This window comes from Geospiza fortis, unplaced genomic scaffold (assembly GCF_000277835.1).
Source record: "Geospiza fortis unplaced genomic scaffold, GeoFor_1.0 scaffold66, whole genome shotgun sequence".
NCBI lineage: Eukaryota > Metazoa > Chordata > Aves > Passeriformes > Thraupidae > Geospiza > Geospiza fortis.
Genome location: NW_005054312.1, coordinates 532368 through 549902, shown reverse-complemented (window position 1 = coordinate 549902; position 17535 = coordinate 532368). Strand labels below are relative to the sequence as shown.

Below are 17535 nucleotides of genomic sequence, written 5' to 3'. Positions count from 1 at the left end.
ACCCACAATTGCTTTAAAAGAACTTATTTATGAGGTAATATCAAAAAAATGTATTTTCTTCCTGTGACCAAGGCAGTTTTATCACTCACCTTGGGATTTAGCTGAAATGTCAAGTGAACTGTTTCTCCAAGCTGGATTTTAGCAACATCAAAGAGAACAGTGAAGAGGAGGTCATCTTTAGTGACTGCATTTTCATCATAGACTTTCATCTCAAGAATATTCTGTGAACAGAGGTTCATAATTAGGATCCTATGTTGAGACCTTACACAGACACAAAATGATGCTGATGTGCTCAGCATGTTAAAGAAAACAGAGAAAGCATGGGGAGAAATGAGAGAGCGTACAGAACCTTTTCATCCACATAGAGATGAAGAAAGATATTCTGAACCTAACACAGAGTCTGGTTTGTTGTTAAGTTTTCCTGTAGAGTAATTTAAACAACAAAAGCTAGTAGAATCACTGAATATTAAAAACCATGTTTGGCCTCCAATTTGGTTTGAGGTCACCACTTTTTCCTGAATTGTAGGAAAACAGCTAGTTGTCAGGACTTTGTTGTTATTGGTAGAATAAAAATCCTTGGATATAAGCAGCAATTAAAATACATTAAGAATGTACCATATAATTACTTCATGGTTGCATAATTTTATCCTGTAAATTATTAAACAGATCACATGCTGATAATTACCATGGAATCTACAGAAAGCAATATGCTTCTGTTAAATTGCACAAACACCACTGTATAAATCTCCTCCTCTCCCTCCTCTGTCACTGGCCTGTTTGGATGCACAGGAGAGGGTAACAGCCCCTCCTGTGCCTGATTAGTAGCTCGACGTGGGCTGGCTCAGAGATGCCTCCCAGGTGCTGAGCCTTAACTTAGTGGGGTGATAAGTCAGGCCTCCCTCAATATATTCAGCAGCTCATTTTCGTGCAAATTACAGGGAGCACTTATCTCAGATTCTTACTTATGCATTTAACTTGCTAAGAGGCTTGATGTTTATTAAAGACACACAGTTAGGTTCATGGTCCCACAACACAAACACATGGATAAAAGAGAGTGAGCATGTGAACTTTGTTGTCTTAGAAGTTCATAATTTATCTCAGAATGGTCCATACCTAAATGTAATAAGTGATTGACTAGACAAATACACTGAAAGAAACCTGCAAGAGACTACCAAGGGAGAGATGGCAATAACCTTGAGTTTGCAATTTACTGTCAGAAGACAGAAATACTGTTGACCTTTAAGGCCACCTATATAAAAGTATTGCACTGAGGTCAGCCCTGTCCATGACACTTGCTAATAGAAACATACTGTCAAGAGGCAGAGACAAGCAGCCGCAGCACCTTGGTTTATAGGCCAGCCATAAATAGCATGTAAAGGATTATGGAAAGTGATGGAGATGATATGCCTAAAAGCAATAGTCTGCAGTTAATAGAAGGTAGGCTTGCACTGAAGAGCAGATCGTTTTTCCTAGCTGTGATACTGCAATGGGATATCCTTATATGGCCTAAATGCCTGACTTATTTTCTGAGTGACCAATTGATTTGCAGTTCCAGCTACTCCCAGCTGGCCAGGAGAGGCATGCACAGGGTGGTGGCTGGACAAGGCAGATCTCTGGCTGCACCCCCGGCATGCTGTATGGGAAGCAGCCAGGGGTGTCTGGGCAGTTCACTGTTTCTAACTCTCCTGACAGAGAATATGAGGGCAGCATCACTGGGAGCCAGGTAATGAACAGAGAGCCCTTGGCAGGGCTGTGTGCCACCAGCTCTGGGAAGGGTCACCCTCCTGGAGCTGTGGGAATTGTGCCTACAGCACAAGCCTGGGAAGCCCCTTTTAGCCAACTGTTTGTCAGACATTCATCAAAACAGATGCCCATCAGTAAACACTGCTGTTCCTGGGAAAAACCAGCATAAACATGCCCAAACATGCCCTGTCACTTTTCTTCCGCAGTGACAGTGTACTATATGGTTTTACTGAGCTCTGACTACCATAATTTGGGAAGATGAATACCTCAGCAAAACACAAGTCAGGAAAGAAGAAAATAACCGGATCAGCAAACTCTGATACTGCTCAGAGGGTATGAGCACAAGAATTGCACCATGTACAGAGAAACCTGCAAGAGCCTTATCTTGACTGCTAAGCTTTTGTTGTCCCAGATCCCCAGGATACATTTTTGCAGCCTACACACAAGCCACAGCCACCACCACCATGCTGCTGTTGCCACACACTGGAAACTACTCCAGCTAATGCCACATGTCTTGTCTCCTGCTGCAAATTTACTGAAATTAAACATAAAGTCTTCCCAAACACTACTTCGGAAGAACTAGTTCAAGCAGCTTCCATGACCAAGGTATTTTTTAGCTGTTCTGTGTGGTATTGCAATTTTGAAAAATCTTTCAGGAAGAGCAGGTGCTCCTGTGCAAGAGTTGCAGATCAGTGGGTGTTTGTTCCCATGCTGCAATGTTTGTCCCTTGCCTTTCACCTCCCTAAAAACCCTGCAGGGCTTCATGCAATTGTGCCTCACTGGAATTTTGAAAGAAGTTGGAAATTTTTTAGGTTTACAGAGAAAGCACTGGATGTAGGCCACAGATGGGCACACGTGAAAGCTGAAAGTTACCAAAAAGGGCCAGTACCACCGAACTGTGGAAGAAAGCCTGAGAACATGCATCATGGGCAACTTCTGCAGTCAAAGGCCAGAGGGATTGTTCACTGGAGATCCTGTGGTGTAGGAATGCATTGAGCTATTCCAAATGTTCCTTTGGAGGATTTTATCAATTCTTGAGAGAGCCAGGGGACTGGCCTGCTGATTTGCCTCTTTAGAGAGTCCTGATCTGGCGCCAGCACTAGGAAATGAACAGTGCAAGCTGTAAAGCAGAGATTGATTGCCCCTGGTATGAAGTAAGCTTGGTTTACTTAGCATACCACTGATCTTTGTGGACTCCTAGACCCTGATGTTGATGCTGCCTTTTGGAGGGAGAAGACAGTGGGACTTGCAAATCTTCTTAAGCATTAATATTTATCATCATTATAAAAGTTCATCAAGTTCTCTTTTGCAAACTTCAACTGTTGCTTTGTGACTCTTTTTTTTTTTATTATTTCTGGTCATTACAAAGGAATAATAAAAAAGTACAGCCCTGTGATGCTTTCACTACCTAGCTCATACATATCTTTTACACTATTCAATTTACTCGGAAATTTTCACATTTATTAGTGAAAAAACATGATTAAAAAAGGAAAAGTGAAAAGTGATAGAACACCATAGGAATGGTTATGAAGTATCTTGGTTAATTTTTACATATCAGAAAATTAAATTTAATTTTGCTGCTACATTTTATTCCAAATGCCCCCACTGGCATCCTTGTAGCCCTTCACACGTATTTATTTCTGGTTTTATTTTGCTGTACATGTTGATCACACCATGGTATCTCTCCCCCAAAAGAAAAAAAATGCACTCTGCATCTTACCTTTACTTGGCTCTGAATCCTGAAGCAAAAGGTCTCATTCCACACTGGATCTTTGCAGTTCTTAATGGTTTTGGTCCGGACAGTCTCCGGGGAAGCAGTGGGCAAGGACAGGCTTATGTAGCAATCGGTTTGGCTAACTGTATTTGAAAAGGTATGTTGTAACTAACAAATTACTACAAATATCTTAAAGCATAGCTTTATAGCACTGCATGTATACAGCAAATTGCAAAAAGGAAGTGTTTCAATAATTTTTCTGACAGCTTTTCATTCAAAACCATTCACTACTATTTATTACCTCCTGCAAGTGGGAGCTCAGGTCATGAATGGAGATTCAAAGAAACTGCTGCAATAAAGGCAACTGGCAAGAAAAGAGTACACAGAGCTAGTTTGACTTAACAAACCCATTATTGGTACGTGCTCTGTTGGTTGTAAATGAAGAGATTTCTGTGATGGAGAAGAAAAATGCCTACATATTTTAAGAGAACCTTTTTTTCAAGAGTGAAATACTTTTTTAACCACCTTCCCCATCTGGTCTGCTGCCCCCACATATCTGTAATCCAGTCCATGTAATGAGCTGTCTCACTCAACATGTGGTCACATACCTTCACCATGAAAAACAATATGCAAAAATAGCAGTGCACTTTTATCTTACTGTGATTTAAACTCTGAGCCCTGATAGAGAAGAAAGTTCTAATTTCTGGCAAAGGTAATGTCACAGAAGGTTGCACAGTGAGCTACAAGTATGGCATTAAATCTTAATACACATCAGTTGCTTTGGGTTTGTTTTGTCTCCACACCTGTCTGGGTGGGCACAGCTATCACAGAATCATAGAATGGCCTGGGTTGGACGGGATATTAAAGAGTTCCACCCCGCTGCTGTGGGCAGGGGCACCTCCCACTAGACCAGGCTGCTCTGAGTGCTGGGCACTGCCACATGGTGTGGATGAATTGTCTTCTGTGGGTTGCCAGAGTTGCCAGGTGAGAGGCGAGTAGGGTCCTCAGGTATTGCGCAACTAACGTACCCTTTGTGTGTCAGTCTGATATATGTGAAGAATTTGGTGGTGCTCAGGCATCTCTCTGATGCTGCTAAGGAGATAATTGATTTTTAGCAGGGAGAAATGCAGGGTATATGCTCCTAAGAGTGTAAAACAGTTGATGCCTTGTGAACCTGTGGTAGTGAACTGAGACCCTGAAAATGTAGTGGAAAATGCTGGGGCTCAGTCTCTACACTGTCATCCACCCTTTCCAGCCCTCTCATTTTGAGCAAATCTGCTGTCCTTTCAAGGGAATTGACATTTCCTTTGTTCTCTGGGCAACTGCAGCTGTCTCCAATGTCTCCAGCTCTGAAAACTTGTGTATTCACAGTATAGCTCAGATTTGGGTATAATAACAGGCAGTTTGGTACTGTACATGCATACATGCTGAGAGGCAGCATGACCAGTTGGGTAACCTGCTGGAAAAGGTCTCATTACAGGTTGGTTCCATTCCCAGCCCTGTCACAGACTGCTAAGTCACTCTGGGCAATTGGTTTCATTTAAATTTATCTTGCTTCTCCATCTGCATTTCCCCACCAATAACACAGTGATAACTATTCTTTCCGCTTTTGTAATCTGCTTGGATGTGACCCAGGAAGAGAGCCTGATCAGTAATTATATTATTCTTTCTCCACCAATCTCTTGGGTCTCCTTCCACATTTTCTTTTAACTTGTGGGGTGAGCCATGCTGCAATGAGTAGGTGTTGCTTAAAGCAACTTGTGCAATCAGGGTATGTATGATTTATCTTTCAAGTCTTCTGATACTGTCTGAACATGAAACATCTTTGAGTTTTTCAGCATGCGCTTGATTGTTACACCCTTACTGCCCATAGTAGGTAAGAAATTAATTTAATATTGCAATAATGTTAAAAAATATCCTAATATTACACACAATAATAAGAGACATCTGCATTTGTAATTTTAAAATGCAGAATATATGCAATACATCTGTTGATAATAATTTATTGGTAATGAAACTATTTGTTTAGCTGTTTCCCACACACTATTTTCAAAAACTCTTTCATTGATTTTTAACATTTGAAAAAGAACTTTGCATAGTTAGTGGTACCAGAGGAGCAGGCTGTTTCTTCAGCAGCTGCAAGTTATGCACTAATGATGTATGTGTGCTTTAGAGAATTTGTTCATTTATGGTCTGGGATATCTCTTTGTTGCACACACAAGCTATGACTCTTGGTTTAGAAGAAAGGCACTATTTTCAGAGTATCAAAGAAGTGATAAACTTAACACTCTTGTATCTAGATAGAGCTGTGGTAGGTTCAGTTCTTCATCCTCTCTGAACACAACAGACCTATACCAACCTGAGAGGCTAGTTCAGTCTTTAGCAAGGCTGCTCACCCTTAATAAGAGCAAAAACAGAGTCCCACAATCTGATGATCCACATTTTACACCAACTAGGTTAGCAACCAGTGAGGTCTCAGTCTCAACATAGCCTAACACTAGAATGTAGATGGAGACAAAGATACTGGACTCTGAAAACAAGCGATCAAAGGCAGGACACTGCACGAAGAATAACAAATTATACCCGGAACTAAAATGTTGCAGGATGCATCTGGCAAGTTACATAAACAACACAAATGTAATTACATTTTGGAGCAGATCCCAAATACACAATGTTAAATGTAAGTGCAGATGATGAGATTTAGCACTGAGATGCTTTTGCATACACTTTTACCCCTGGAGAAGAACATGTAGATGCTCATTTAGTGTCTTCCTTGTTGTATTCTCTTCCACTCTTTTCCTCTCTCCACTATCAAATGCTTTAACTCTTACCAGCTATTAAACATACCCAAATTGAAGAGGATTGACTTAGGCAGCCTGGCATATGAGAAAGAGCTGAAAGACTTGAGTTTGCTAATTAAACAGCAACAAAAATATTGTCAAATAATAAATTCTGATTCAAATGACTGATACAAAGAGGATAATGATCTGTATCTCTGTGTGAACAGAGGCAAAAATTAGAAGACTGCTCCAGCTCTTAGAGGATTAGCTCCAGCAACAGAGATTTTATAAATTTTTTAGGTAACTCACTTCAGACTGTTCCAGTACTCAGACATGTATGAAACTGTGACAGACAAGCTAAATTTCATCCTGCTTCAAGAGATGAGGACCAGCCCAGGTGAACCTGTAAGGTGTCATATGGAAATGCTGCCACGTAATTTCCGTGTTTTTGCTAGAAGGCAGAAAACAGGATAATCATGTCAGGCCAATTACAGTCCATGGAACACAGCTGAGCCATTTCCCTGACAGGGCTGACTATCAGGGAAAGAAGTGATAGGACAATTTTATATGGTACACCAGCCCAAGGGATCAATTACCAGATAGCTGGGTGCTGTCTCCAAAACACCTCCAAACCTCCTTCTTTGACACATATGAAATAAGACTGTAAGTTCCTTGGAAGAGTTCCCCCTTTTCATTCTAAAAAGTGTCTAAGGAACAAGGCCTAAATCCATACATAGAGTCTCCAGGTACCTTCACAATACAATCATCAAAATGAAACAACACAAAAAGCAACACAATGTAATGCAGAGAAGCCCATGCACAGCTTAACTACAAATCATGCATTTCCATAGGCATACCCTTTTTAGACTTTTTAAAAGTATTGCCACTCTTTCACTGTTCCCACCCTCAGATAATCAGCCAGTAAGATCCAAAATGTTGTATATTTTTGGAAAAGAGGTATTACCAAACAGTCAGATTTTCTTTGTTCCACCTGAGACCATCTTGGGGTGATAATGTGGTGCAATCTCAGCTCTATCGCTAGCTAAGATTTTTAAGAAGGTTCTTTCATTTCCTTTTAAAAATAAACTAGCCAAAACTAAGTCTTGGTCAGACATCAACGCTGTTGATGCAGATACAGAGGGTAGTTAGAGCACCTAAAGAAACCATTATCAGAAGAAAACATCATAGAAACAGATTTAGAAACAGGCTGCAAGCAGTACACACAAATGCTTTGGATTTCAAAGAAAACAGGAGTGGGAACAAAATCAATACCAGAAAGAGCTGAACCACCAAATCAACACTCACAAATTTTCTTTCTTCAGAAAGTGTTCACAAGAATTTTGTTCACTCAATAAGGGAATAGAAACAAAATTGTTTTTAAAGTTTAGCTAAAACTTTTTTTTTTCATTAAAAGATCCATCCTAAACAAGTAAGAAAAGATGAGCACCTTTGTCAGGAAAATATTGAGGACTACTGTCAATTTAACTGCAGATTATGATGCAAACAATAGCACCAAAATTTGGGAGTGAATCTATACTTTTATCCTTCACTGGCTACTTACTGCAGCACTACTTTATTGTCTCCTGCTGAGGGTAAAGTCATAGAAAGTGGCCAAGAGAGGAGCCATAGTCTGATGGGACATTCTCATGTATCTTCTCAGCAGTGCAAACAATCACAGCCATATCAAATCTAGCCTCTCTACTTTGCATTGGCCTCCCACATAATAGCAAATCACATCTGGGTTCTTGGTCTTTATCTACAAGGTAATCAGTGTCTTCCATTCAGCAAAAAGGTTGCCCACAGCTCCAGAGAGCATCACTGATGAAGGACCTCAAGCTCTGAGAATCTTGCCTATGGGCAGGGCTTTCCCTGGCACTGCTCCAGGTGTTCGAAACCTCCACAGTGACCAAGACATACCATAGGCCTTATTGCATTGTGTCTTTATTCTACCGGTCACCTCAGCAGTGTTCATCTACATCCATTGGTAAGGAGGCTAAGAGAGACAGATGCATAAAACAAAACATGTCTCTGCTCAGAGGGCAGAGAAAGAACAAATCCCTAATGACAGATATCAGTCACACTGCATAATGCATAACTGGATGAACTGCAGATGCTGCTGTTTTTGATGAAACGGGAACAACCAAGACAAGTACTGAGGTGGAAAAAATCTATTGGGATGCAATGAACAAAAATGTATTTTTCATAACAAAATATCAAACATGAGAAGCTGTACATTTGCCCCGTATTCTTGTTCCAGCCAGAGCAGGGTTAATTTTTACAGTAGCCAAGAGGGGGTATGGTCAGGACCCAGAGGTTATTGCCTGGAGATGGGGGAAGGGAGTCTCTTCCTTAATATTGTTGCTGTTACTGCTTCCTTTCTTATCTCATTGCTGTTTCCAGTAAATTGTTCTTATCTCAACCCATAATCTTTACCTTTTTTTGACTCTAAGCCTCCTCTCCACCCCACCCAGTGGGAGAAGCAAGTGGCACTTTGTAGGGAGAATCTTAGTGGGAGCTCTAAATTGGGAAGTACATTTCTAAACCACAACAACCCATCAAACAAATACCTCAAAAAATCCTGAAGCAATTCCTATAATGATAACAAACCTTTGTTTTCAATCTTCTGTTATTTATGAATTAGCAATAGTTATAATAATTGAATAATTTAGTTATCAATATATGTTATTTATGAATTCTTTGAATGTCCAAATAGCAAGTAATAGTACTTACCTGTCAACACAGGTTTATTGATATTCAGTTTGTGGTTAATGTTTAGTGTCAAACTAAGTATACTTTGGTCCTAGACTCAACACACAATTGTGCAACAGTAAGCAGCATATAGAGTAAAATATGGTCCTTATCAAGGAAGATCAAAAACTCCAAGGTATAATAATTTCAAAGAAGATGTGGGAGACTATAAGCATGGGAAAAGACAATGCTCAGCTCATTTTCTCAAATGGTGAGAAGGTGTTACTCAGCTCAGCCCAAGGAAATGTATAAACAGAAATCCTATTCAGGAATCAACACATGAAGATAATTATGAAGATAATTATCTGTTTTCTGAGTGCAAACTAGAAAGGTACTTCCAGAGCAGAGTCTGCCACTGCCTTTTAACTGTGAAAGCCAGTTAGCAGAGGAAGAATGAGGGATCTTGAATCACCACATGGACCTGTATCCTCTCAAAGCACCATGTGGTTCTGCATTGCTGCCATCACCACCTACTCATTCCAGCCTCTCTTCTCCACCTAAGCTTCTCCCTTGTTCATTTCCATTGCCTCCACCCTTTTCAAACCTGTTTTAAAACTGGTTTTGACATTTTAAAATATTTTAAAATATTTTGAAAGCTGTTTCAACCACTTGTTAACTAGAAGCCCCCACTAAACAAGATGATAATGAAGCCTACTAGGACCACATAGTACCATCACAGTCCTTAAAGTTCATACCTCTTCAAGGAAGGACAGGAGATGCAATGCCACCTGCACTGGTATAGTATTAGAGCACAGTAGCTGATCTCACCTTTCCTTTAGAGACAGAGATGAGCATACCATTTACGTAAGGTTCTTTACTTTCACCAGTCTCTCAGTCAGTAAATCAGTTCAACTCCCTAATGCCTCTATGAGGCTCCTGGTGTCCTTGCTGAAGCCCTGGCTTTGGAAATAAGCCCTGGTTTTGAGAACTTCTTCTGCTTTAAGACTACACCAAGAATCTAAAGGAAGCCATGAAGGAGCATCACGCACAATACCTTTGACCACCAGAATAGTTTTCTGTTCTTGCACACAGAAATACACAGAAGCCAGCATGGCTCCAAGAAGATGCATGTACACCTACATACAACTCATTGATACCTAGCAGAAGAGATGCAATTATTTCCACAGTTGTAAGGAGATGTGCAGAGCAAGCAAGGATCTCCTTGATTGTAAATAACACTGTCCTTTTTAGTGGCAGCTTATGCTGCTATCAAGGCACAGAGAAGGCTTTTTGTCTCCACACTATTTACCACTAATACAATACAGTAAAATTGTATATAGTACAATATACACTACATTCCATCGTGGCCATCAAAGACTTGAAAAAAGGGAAAGAAAAAGGAATTAATATTCTGCATTATAGAATACAAAACAGATAACCTGAGGGAAACTAGGTTTATATATGTGCTTGGTAACAAAGAACTCAGCAAGAGCATGAGCAGGCTTGGGTCACACGAGTTGATGAAACCAAAAAGAAGACTGAATAGAAAGGAAAAGAAAGAAATGCAGCTACGAAACTGATTCATGTAATACTCACTGAGATTATCCATTCAGTTGCTATTCCTGTTATTAACTGTGGTTATGACTTTATTATGAACTTCATTTCAACAGGTACCTCAGTAGTTGTGCAATAAGTACTTGAACTTGATCTAGCAGCTTACAATTACAGTTAAAAAGCCCTGCTCCGGGATATGACATCACAGGGAGGATCTTCTTTGTGATTACGGTCTGTTTTTAAAGCTGTTTCAGTTTCCTAACTAATTAGGAAATCCCTGTTTACAGGATTTGTTGCAACCTGGCAGTTATCCACATAACGACTTCTCTGTCCTTGTGCAGATTCTTCTTGCCAAGCATCTGTCTTGGGCTCTTTTAGGCTTTCCTCTCCATTGATGCAAAAGCAGCCTGTCTGAGGAGGCAGTGGCATCAGAAACCTAAATGAGGTGCCCTGAAAAGACACTAACACTCTTTTAAAAAGGACCACATCCCAGGATTATTCTTAACCATTGCAAACATCAATGACCATGGGAAGCAATTTTATCCTAAAGGGAGTGTGCCATTAGCACTGGCCAGCCCAGGCAGCTTCCTGTTGGTACTGACCACATTGCCTGACTGCCCTCTTTGCACAAAGACTGTTGTTACCCTCTCACACCAGTAGTACAGTCAGAGGTAAAGTAAAAGGAAATATACACAGCACGTTGTGAGCATATCTTCGATCAGTCCTTTCCACACACACTTGTTTCATCTGGAGAACATGGCATTGAGAGGAGTTTTATTGTTTTGATGGTGTTACACAGGCTTTAGGTGATATAAGGAAAAACATTGGTACTACTACCTTGCAACTTTTAAAATCAATAGGTGGGGCAGCATTGTGAGCTTGCTAAGAAATTACAGAGCAACAGGCTCAGATTTAATAAGGCCCAGATTTAGTACTATAGCTAAAGAGGATCCTAAAGTTTTATCGATTGAGAATGCTGATTATCTTTTCATACTAAAGAAAACAAACAAAACAAAGTAGCTGTAGACTGTTCCAGGAAAAACTTTTTGTAGCCTTGGACTTTTTGAAATACTGATTAGGATGTGCCACCAATTCTAAAGACTTTTTTTTTTTTTTGTTTTCTGAATGGAGTATTTCTGTTAAATACATATATGTAGAAAATGTTAAGTTTATATTTCTCTTGTAGCCCATGAAGCAAACAGGTGTCTCTTCCATAGATGTCAATTTGCAGTGTAGAAGATATTTTATCTCCTGGAAGATCAGTGAACCCAGCCACTGAGAAAAGGGTTGTGCAAAACCAGACTTGCCAGCTGTGCCAGCCCATGGCCTGCTGTGCCTGCAGTGGTGGCAGCCTCTGGGATCGGTGAGTGCTGGATGTGCTCCAGTGGGACTGTACACAACAAGACAGGTCTGGGCAGCCATGCTGAAAACAAGATCTGCTCTGGGGAATCTACACAACACACATCCACCTCTTGTTATAAGCAGCAATAGGGTGAAATGCAGTGGTACTTGGCTGGCAGACAAGTCTCTCCAGAAAGTAGCCATGCCATGGTTAAATGGTGGAAATGCAGAGCCCGGCACAAAGCTGGCTTCTGTGAAATAAATGTGGGACGTGAACAGAAAAACTATGCCCTCTTCCAGTGATCTTCTCTGGTGGACAAGCTTTTGGAAAACGAGAGCATGGAGAGCCCAGGCACCTCAGCTTGTGACTTTTGCTCCTGATGCTGTCAGTGACTCCCTATTTTTCTGGTGCCACAGGTAAGCCCTGTTCCAGGCAGATTTTGCAGGATTGCTGGATGTATTTAAGAAGATTTGTGACAGCCACAAAGCTGTCTCAGTTTTAAAGCAGTCATATAATGATTAGCATTCTGCAATTCTTGAGATAAATACAAGGGGACAGTTGTCTTGGTGTAAGAGCTGACATATCTAATATGCAAAAAAGGCCTTTTCACACCAGCCTGAAAAGGACCAGGTTTTCTCATGCAGGCATTTCTGCTGCACATGCAAGGCAATGAGAAAAAAGAAATGTCTGTAACTATTCAGTTAGCAATATAGCCATATAAACCTCCTCAAAGAATAACATCCTGAAACTGGGAATGGTGTTTTCCTGTGAAATTGAAAATGAGTATCTGAGTTCCTGTCCAGAGCAAAGTGAGATGACAAGTATCAAAATAAGATCCCTTAATGGCCTCCAGAAGCAAATAATCTGGGGTATGACAATTAAATGCAAACACTACTGTTGACTCAGAAGCCAGATCTCCCAGCCACAGACCTCAAGAACCACAAACCTCTTGAAAAAGTGGGGCAGGGAAAAGCATGGTTCAGTGTTTGTCATATCCCAAAGCATTTTTTGTAAGCCAGTTCTGGGTACATGTTCTCAATTAAAATGAGACTTTGGAGTGGTCTGGTATCACTATCCTTTTAAATTTTCACTAGGAAAATTTAGCCAAACTCAAACATGCCTAGAAGTTGCAACAGCTATGTCTTCATTATATGTACTACTTAGATTATAGTTACCTGATAACCTTCATAATTAGCGAGCCATTCCTTCTGGTTCATAAGTAAGCCTTATTCCTAACAGACTTCAATGCATATTAGTAGCCTAATCCTTGTTATTACACTTACGCCATGCACAAACACAACCTTTTGTCTGATACACAGGGAAAAGATTAATGTGATTGCCACAGCTAAGCATAATAAAAAATAAGTCCTATGTTACACGTCCATGTGCAAGACATGGACTCTGTGGGTAGCAGTCCTGCTGCACAAAGAGGGCCAATCAGGTGTGCAATGCCACAGCTGAAGGAAAGCAAAGTGTCCTCATGCTTGACAGGCAGTGTTCCAAAACCAGATTCTGACTCCAATAGAGCACCAACAGCTCTTTGCAGCTGGAATTATTTCTGTGCCATCTTTCAACTCTCCGTCCTCATCTCTGTCTCTCTTAACAACTTTAAGTTGTACAGAAATAGTAATTAAAACAAATGTGAGCCACATAAAGAAGTGTACTGCACTCTCACACTGGTTTTCTCATTCAATATAATGCTTTTTAACAGTCTAATTTCTTGTGCTGTATGTATCACGCCATGTGGCATGGCTCTACCAAAAAAATTATTTGCTCTGAGAGAGTGTACATGCACAGGGGAGATAAAAACTCACTGACTCTCTGCTGTGACACTGGTAACTTGGTCCTGATTCTCAGAGGGTAAGCAAAATTTGATGCTCTCTTGCACACAATAAAGAAAAGCAACTGGAATGGGGAGTGGATGAAGCAGCTCCTCTAAGACCCTGTCACCTAGTACTGCTTCATCTGCCTCTTTCTATCAAAGACCTTCTTCCACATCTGGCTTTGGAAGCAAATCTGCAGTGTTACAGCTTCAAACCTGATGTCAGGTAATCAATCATTTGCTCAAAGTGAAGATACAGGATAAATACTAATAAAAGATAAGCAGCTAAGATAAATAGCTATTGATTTCTGGAAGCTCTGTTGTCTGTATGAATGTAAAGATCATAATTTCGAAAGATTTTAAAGTGCTGAGAAAGAGAGAAACATCCCTGATTTTAAGGCCAGAGGTACACATTTGGTTATCAGCTCTGCAGGTGGCTATGTTGATGCTATTGCCTGTCAGGGCAGCTTAGAAATTCCCTTGAGGTGGTAACATGCCAGAAAACTGTTCAGCTGAGATAGAAATGACAAAGAGGAAGTTGAAACATCCTTTCACTTTTTTCTAAAGATTTGCTGTTTTCAAGAAAAGGCAATATCCCTGTGCTAGACACAATGGCAGAAAACCAAGAATTTAATAGAAATCTCCATGGAGGCAAATACAGTTGCTGTGTTCACTTGGTCTTATTTGATACACAAAGATTTATATTCATTTCCTTTCACTTTTGTTCCTGACTTGTTATTTCTGAGTCAGATATTTGAGATATTGACCTTTCTTTCTCTACCCGAGGATCACCTGATATTGTTCTCTCTTCACTCCCACTTTTACCCATTTTAAGTCCTCAGAAACATTTCAGTGGTATTTGTTTATCCTGAAAATCTAAGTTGAATAAATTTCAGTGAAATTTTGACAGAAAAAGAGGCTGTTTGACAATAAGACATATAGTGCTCCTTCTACGTTTTATTTTCTTTAAAACAAAAAGAAATTCAAAAACTGCAACTGAGAATTAACACTTGAATTTGTTAATCAATCTGGCTCTGAACCTTGTTAGCAGTTAAGGTACTTTACAGTGCACCGCAGTAGATATTTGCTATTTCCATTAATAATAGTAGCATGCTATAAACCAAAATGTATTGTTTATATAAAAATGTATTCAAAGCATAGTCCAAATTCAAATATTCATCAATATTTGAAATCATGGTGTCACTTCATACACAGATACTAACTACAATGCCATTAGCAAGCACACGTTCTCTGCTTTCAGAACCAAACTACTAAAAAGTGCAAAGAAAGACTGCAATACTCACGCAGATCTGCCTTTCTCAGATTTTTCATTCTTATGATTTTCACAAAGAATGAACAGCAGGGGCATTCATCACTCTGCAGAAAAATGAAAAATTTTATTACCTGCATTAACATTAAATTGTTTATGCTTCATAAAACATGCTCTCCCACAAATTACTGTTGCAATTTTCAAAGCCATGCAGCAAAATTGGAAGATGAACTGCTTGCACTACTTTGGACGTTAAAATCACGTCTACATAGCGTTTAAAAAATGGGAAAAATTTTGAAGGAATACCACTGTGTATATATGTTATTGACAGAAGAAATAATATTTTTGTGGCACTGTTTAGTGAGTGAGGCACCATCAGCACAATGCAGCACAACATGAAAAAAGTAGATGCAAGAAAACAGCTTTGGAAGAGATGTTAACAAGACTTCCCCAATCAAACCAGATGCTGGGTATTTGCAGAAGGATCATTAGCTGAAATGTCAAGTGCAGAAGGAAAGGCAAATAACAGACCTGACTCAAAACAATTATAAATTCTTGCAGATTTTAGTACCTGAAACTTTAGCTATTACTTCACTGAAAGCATTACCTAGTTCCTGTCCCATTCTCTACTAGCAAAATGACTCCACCAAATTCCTTAAGGGAGTTATGTCACTCCTTTTTTTTGTCCAGTTAGGAATTGATCCAGGTGAGAAGTTACAAATTCTCCCATCACTCTCAAATTATGATAAGCTGACCTTGGTATGTTTTTATGTCTAACTCCAAAAGACAGAGGCATGTTTTAATGTAATCTGTCTGGGTTTAGGTTCTGGGTGGAAAAAATCTCCCCTCACTCCCCTATCTCTAAGAAGTCTCTACTTTTGTTCTTAATGCTGTTTCAGTGGTTAAGGGAAAGGGGAAGAGCAGAGAGGACAGTCTCTTTCCTTTTTTTCTATGCATACTTTCCACATGAAGACCATTGCCAGGTTCTGTTTAAAAAGATGAATTTGTAGATGCTTAGTGTTTCTTTGACTAGATTGGTTAGACATTCATGTGTGTTATTTCCTAAGCCATGGGGATGCCCCATTTGAGATCTGCAAGCATCAGTTCACATTTATCTCAACACATATCCACATATATGGAGAGAAGCTCTATAATCTCCATTATACAGACAGGGAAGCAGGGCACAGAATAATCAAATAACTTGTTCATAGCAAACTGAAGGTTAATTTCAGAACTGAGAAGGAGACAGAGTATGTTCACTGGAGCCCAACAGTCGGTTTTAGGGCTTTCCCTTCCACTTATGTTCCATCAAACAAATAAACAAACAAAAGAAAAAAAGACCCCTGCCCCAACTTCTGAGACAGATCAAGATTTTTTTGTGCATAAGTCATGGACAAATATGAAACTAAGACCATCACTATTAATCACTGGTTTTAGGCAGTGACCTTCCTGTGTGCATCACTACCAGGTGGTTGCCAGCACAGCTAACTGAACACCATATATTTTTATAGTCACAGCTGGCAGATGCTGCACTGTGAAAGAGCACAGCTTACATAATGCTTGGGTCAAACCACAGATTCATCCCAAATTCACAGAAAGCTCCTGTGAGGCACTCAGAAGGTTCCCAGCCTCTGTGTCAACCACCCATTGTGGCTGAACTTCACTACCAAGACAGCCTTCCACAAGGCAACTAATACCAGCAAAAGTATAAGTCATCCTTACATAAATAAGTAAGTACATGCATGAAATTAGAAATAAAACCTCACAAGTCCTCTTCTCCTGACCAGAATCCCAGCCACAAACACACCTCAGGCCATCTTCAGCTCCTAGAGCTTTCACACTCTTACCTCACGAGCACTCCAGTATGAGCCCATCCTGCTCCCAGCTGCATACAGGTCAGAGATGGATTGTCACTTCACTGTCAGAGGCAACAGCTGTGATTCACAAACTACCTCTGCAAAATTTAAGGAGGCGCCTGCTGAGGAGCAAGTGGTATATCCAAGCCCCACCTTCCTCATTCCATGGAAGGGAAAGTATGAGAAGAAAAGGGGAGGGAGTTTGCTGGGTATATTTGATAGCTAAATACCAGAGGTATGTGTTTGGGGAAGGCTGTACACACCAAGGTGCCAAGAGTTATCAGCAATTCAAGATAAGGGTGTGATAACTCACAGCATTTATGCATGGATATCTATGTTCTAGAAGCCTCAGCAATTACCAAACCAAAGATAATAGTAGCTACATGTAGGCATACAGCACCCCAATTAGCAAACAAAAGTATCATAAATAAAATAACTTTAGAAGGCCTTTTCTTCAACCAAATTGTATTTATTTTCCTTTTCTTGGAGATAGAGGGGCTGAAGTTGCTTATTAGTAGATGTTTTCCTTATTTAATTTGTGTATTTGTTAGTGGGATATAAATTTTCCTGCTTTCAGAAGACTTGCACAAACACAAAACTTCAAGGCACACATTGATTCATCTTAAATGTTAACATCTTGAAATTTTAAACACAATGTAGTGTCATCCAATTGTGATGTAAAAATGACACCAAAGTCTTCAAATTTCTGGCAGAAAATTGTGCAGGAGCAGATCAGTAGCCATTGTATGGGTCCAGCTACTAACAT

General features: G+C 40.0%; 1 protein-coding gene across 1 annotated transcript in view; it reads right to left on the bottom strand.

Annotated features, from left to right (window-relative positions):
* LOC102043566 (cytosolic phospholipase A2 epsilon) overlaps positions 1 to 16830 on the bottom strand; it is a 32741-nt gene extending 15911 nt beyond the window's left edge. Inside the window, exons 1-4 of the mRNA XM_005419409.2 lie at positions 16761 to 16830; positions 14948 to 15020; positions 3464 to 3600; positions 90 to 221 (exon numbers count right to left, since the gene is read on the bottom strand). Of these exons, the coding sequence (XP_005419466.1) occupies positions 90 to 221; positions 3464 to 3600; positions 14948 to 15020; positions 16761 to 16787 (369 nt within the window). The 5' untranslated portion in view covers positions 16788 to 16830. The remainder of the gene's footprint in view (positions 1 to 89; positions 222 to 3463; positions 3601 to 14947; positions 15021 to 16760) is intronic.
* Between the last annotated feature and the right edge of the window lie 705 nt (positions 16831 to 17535).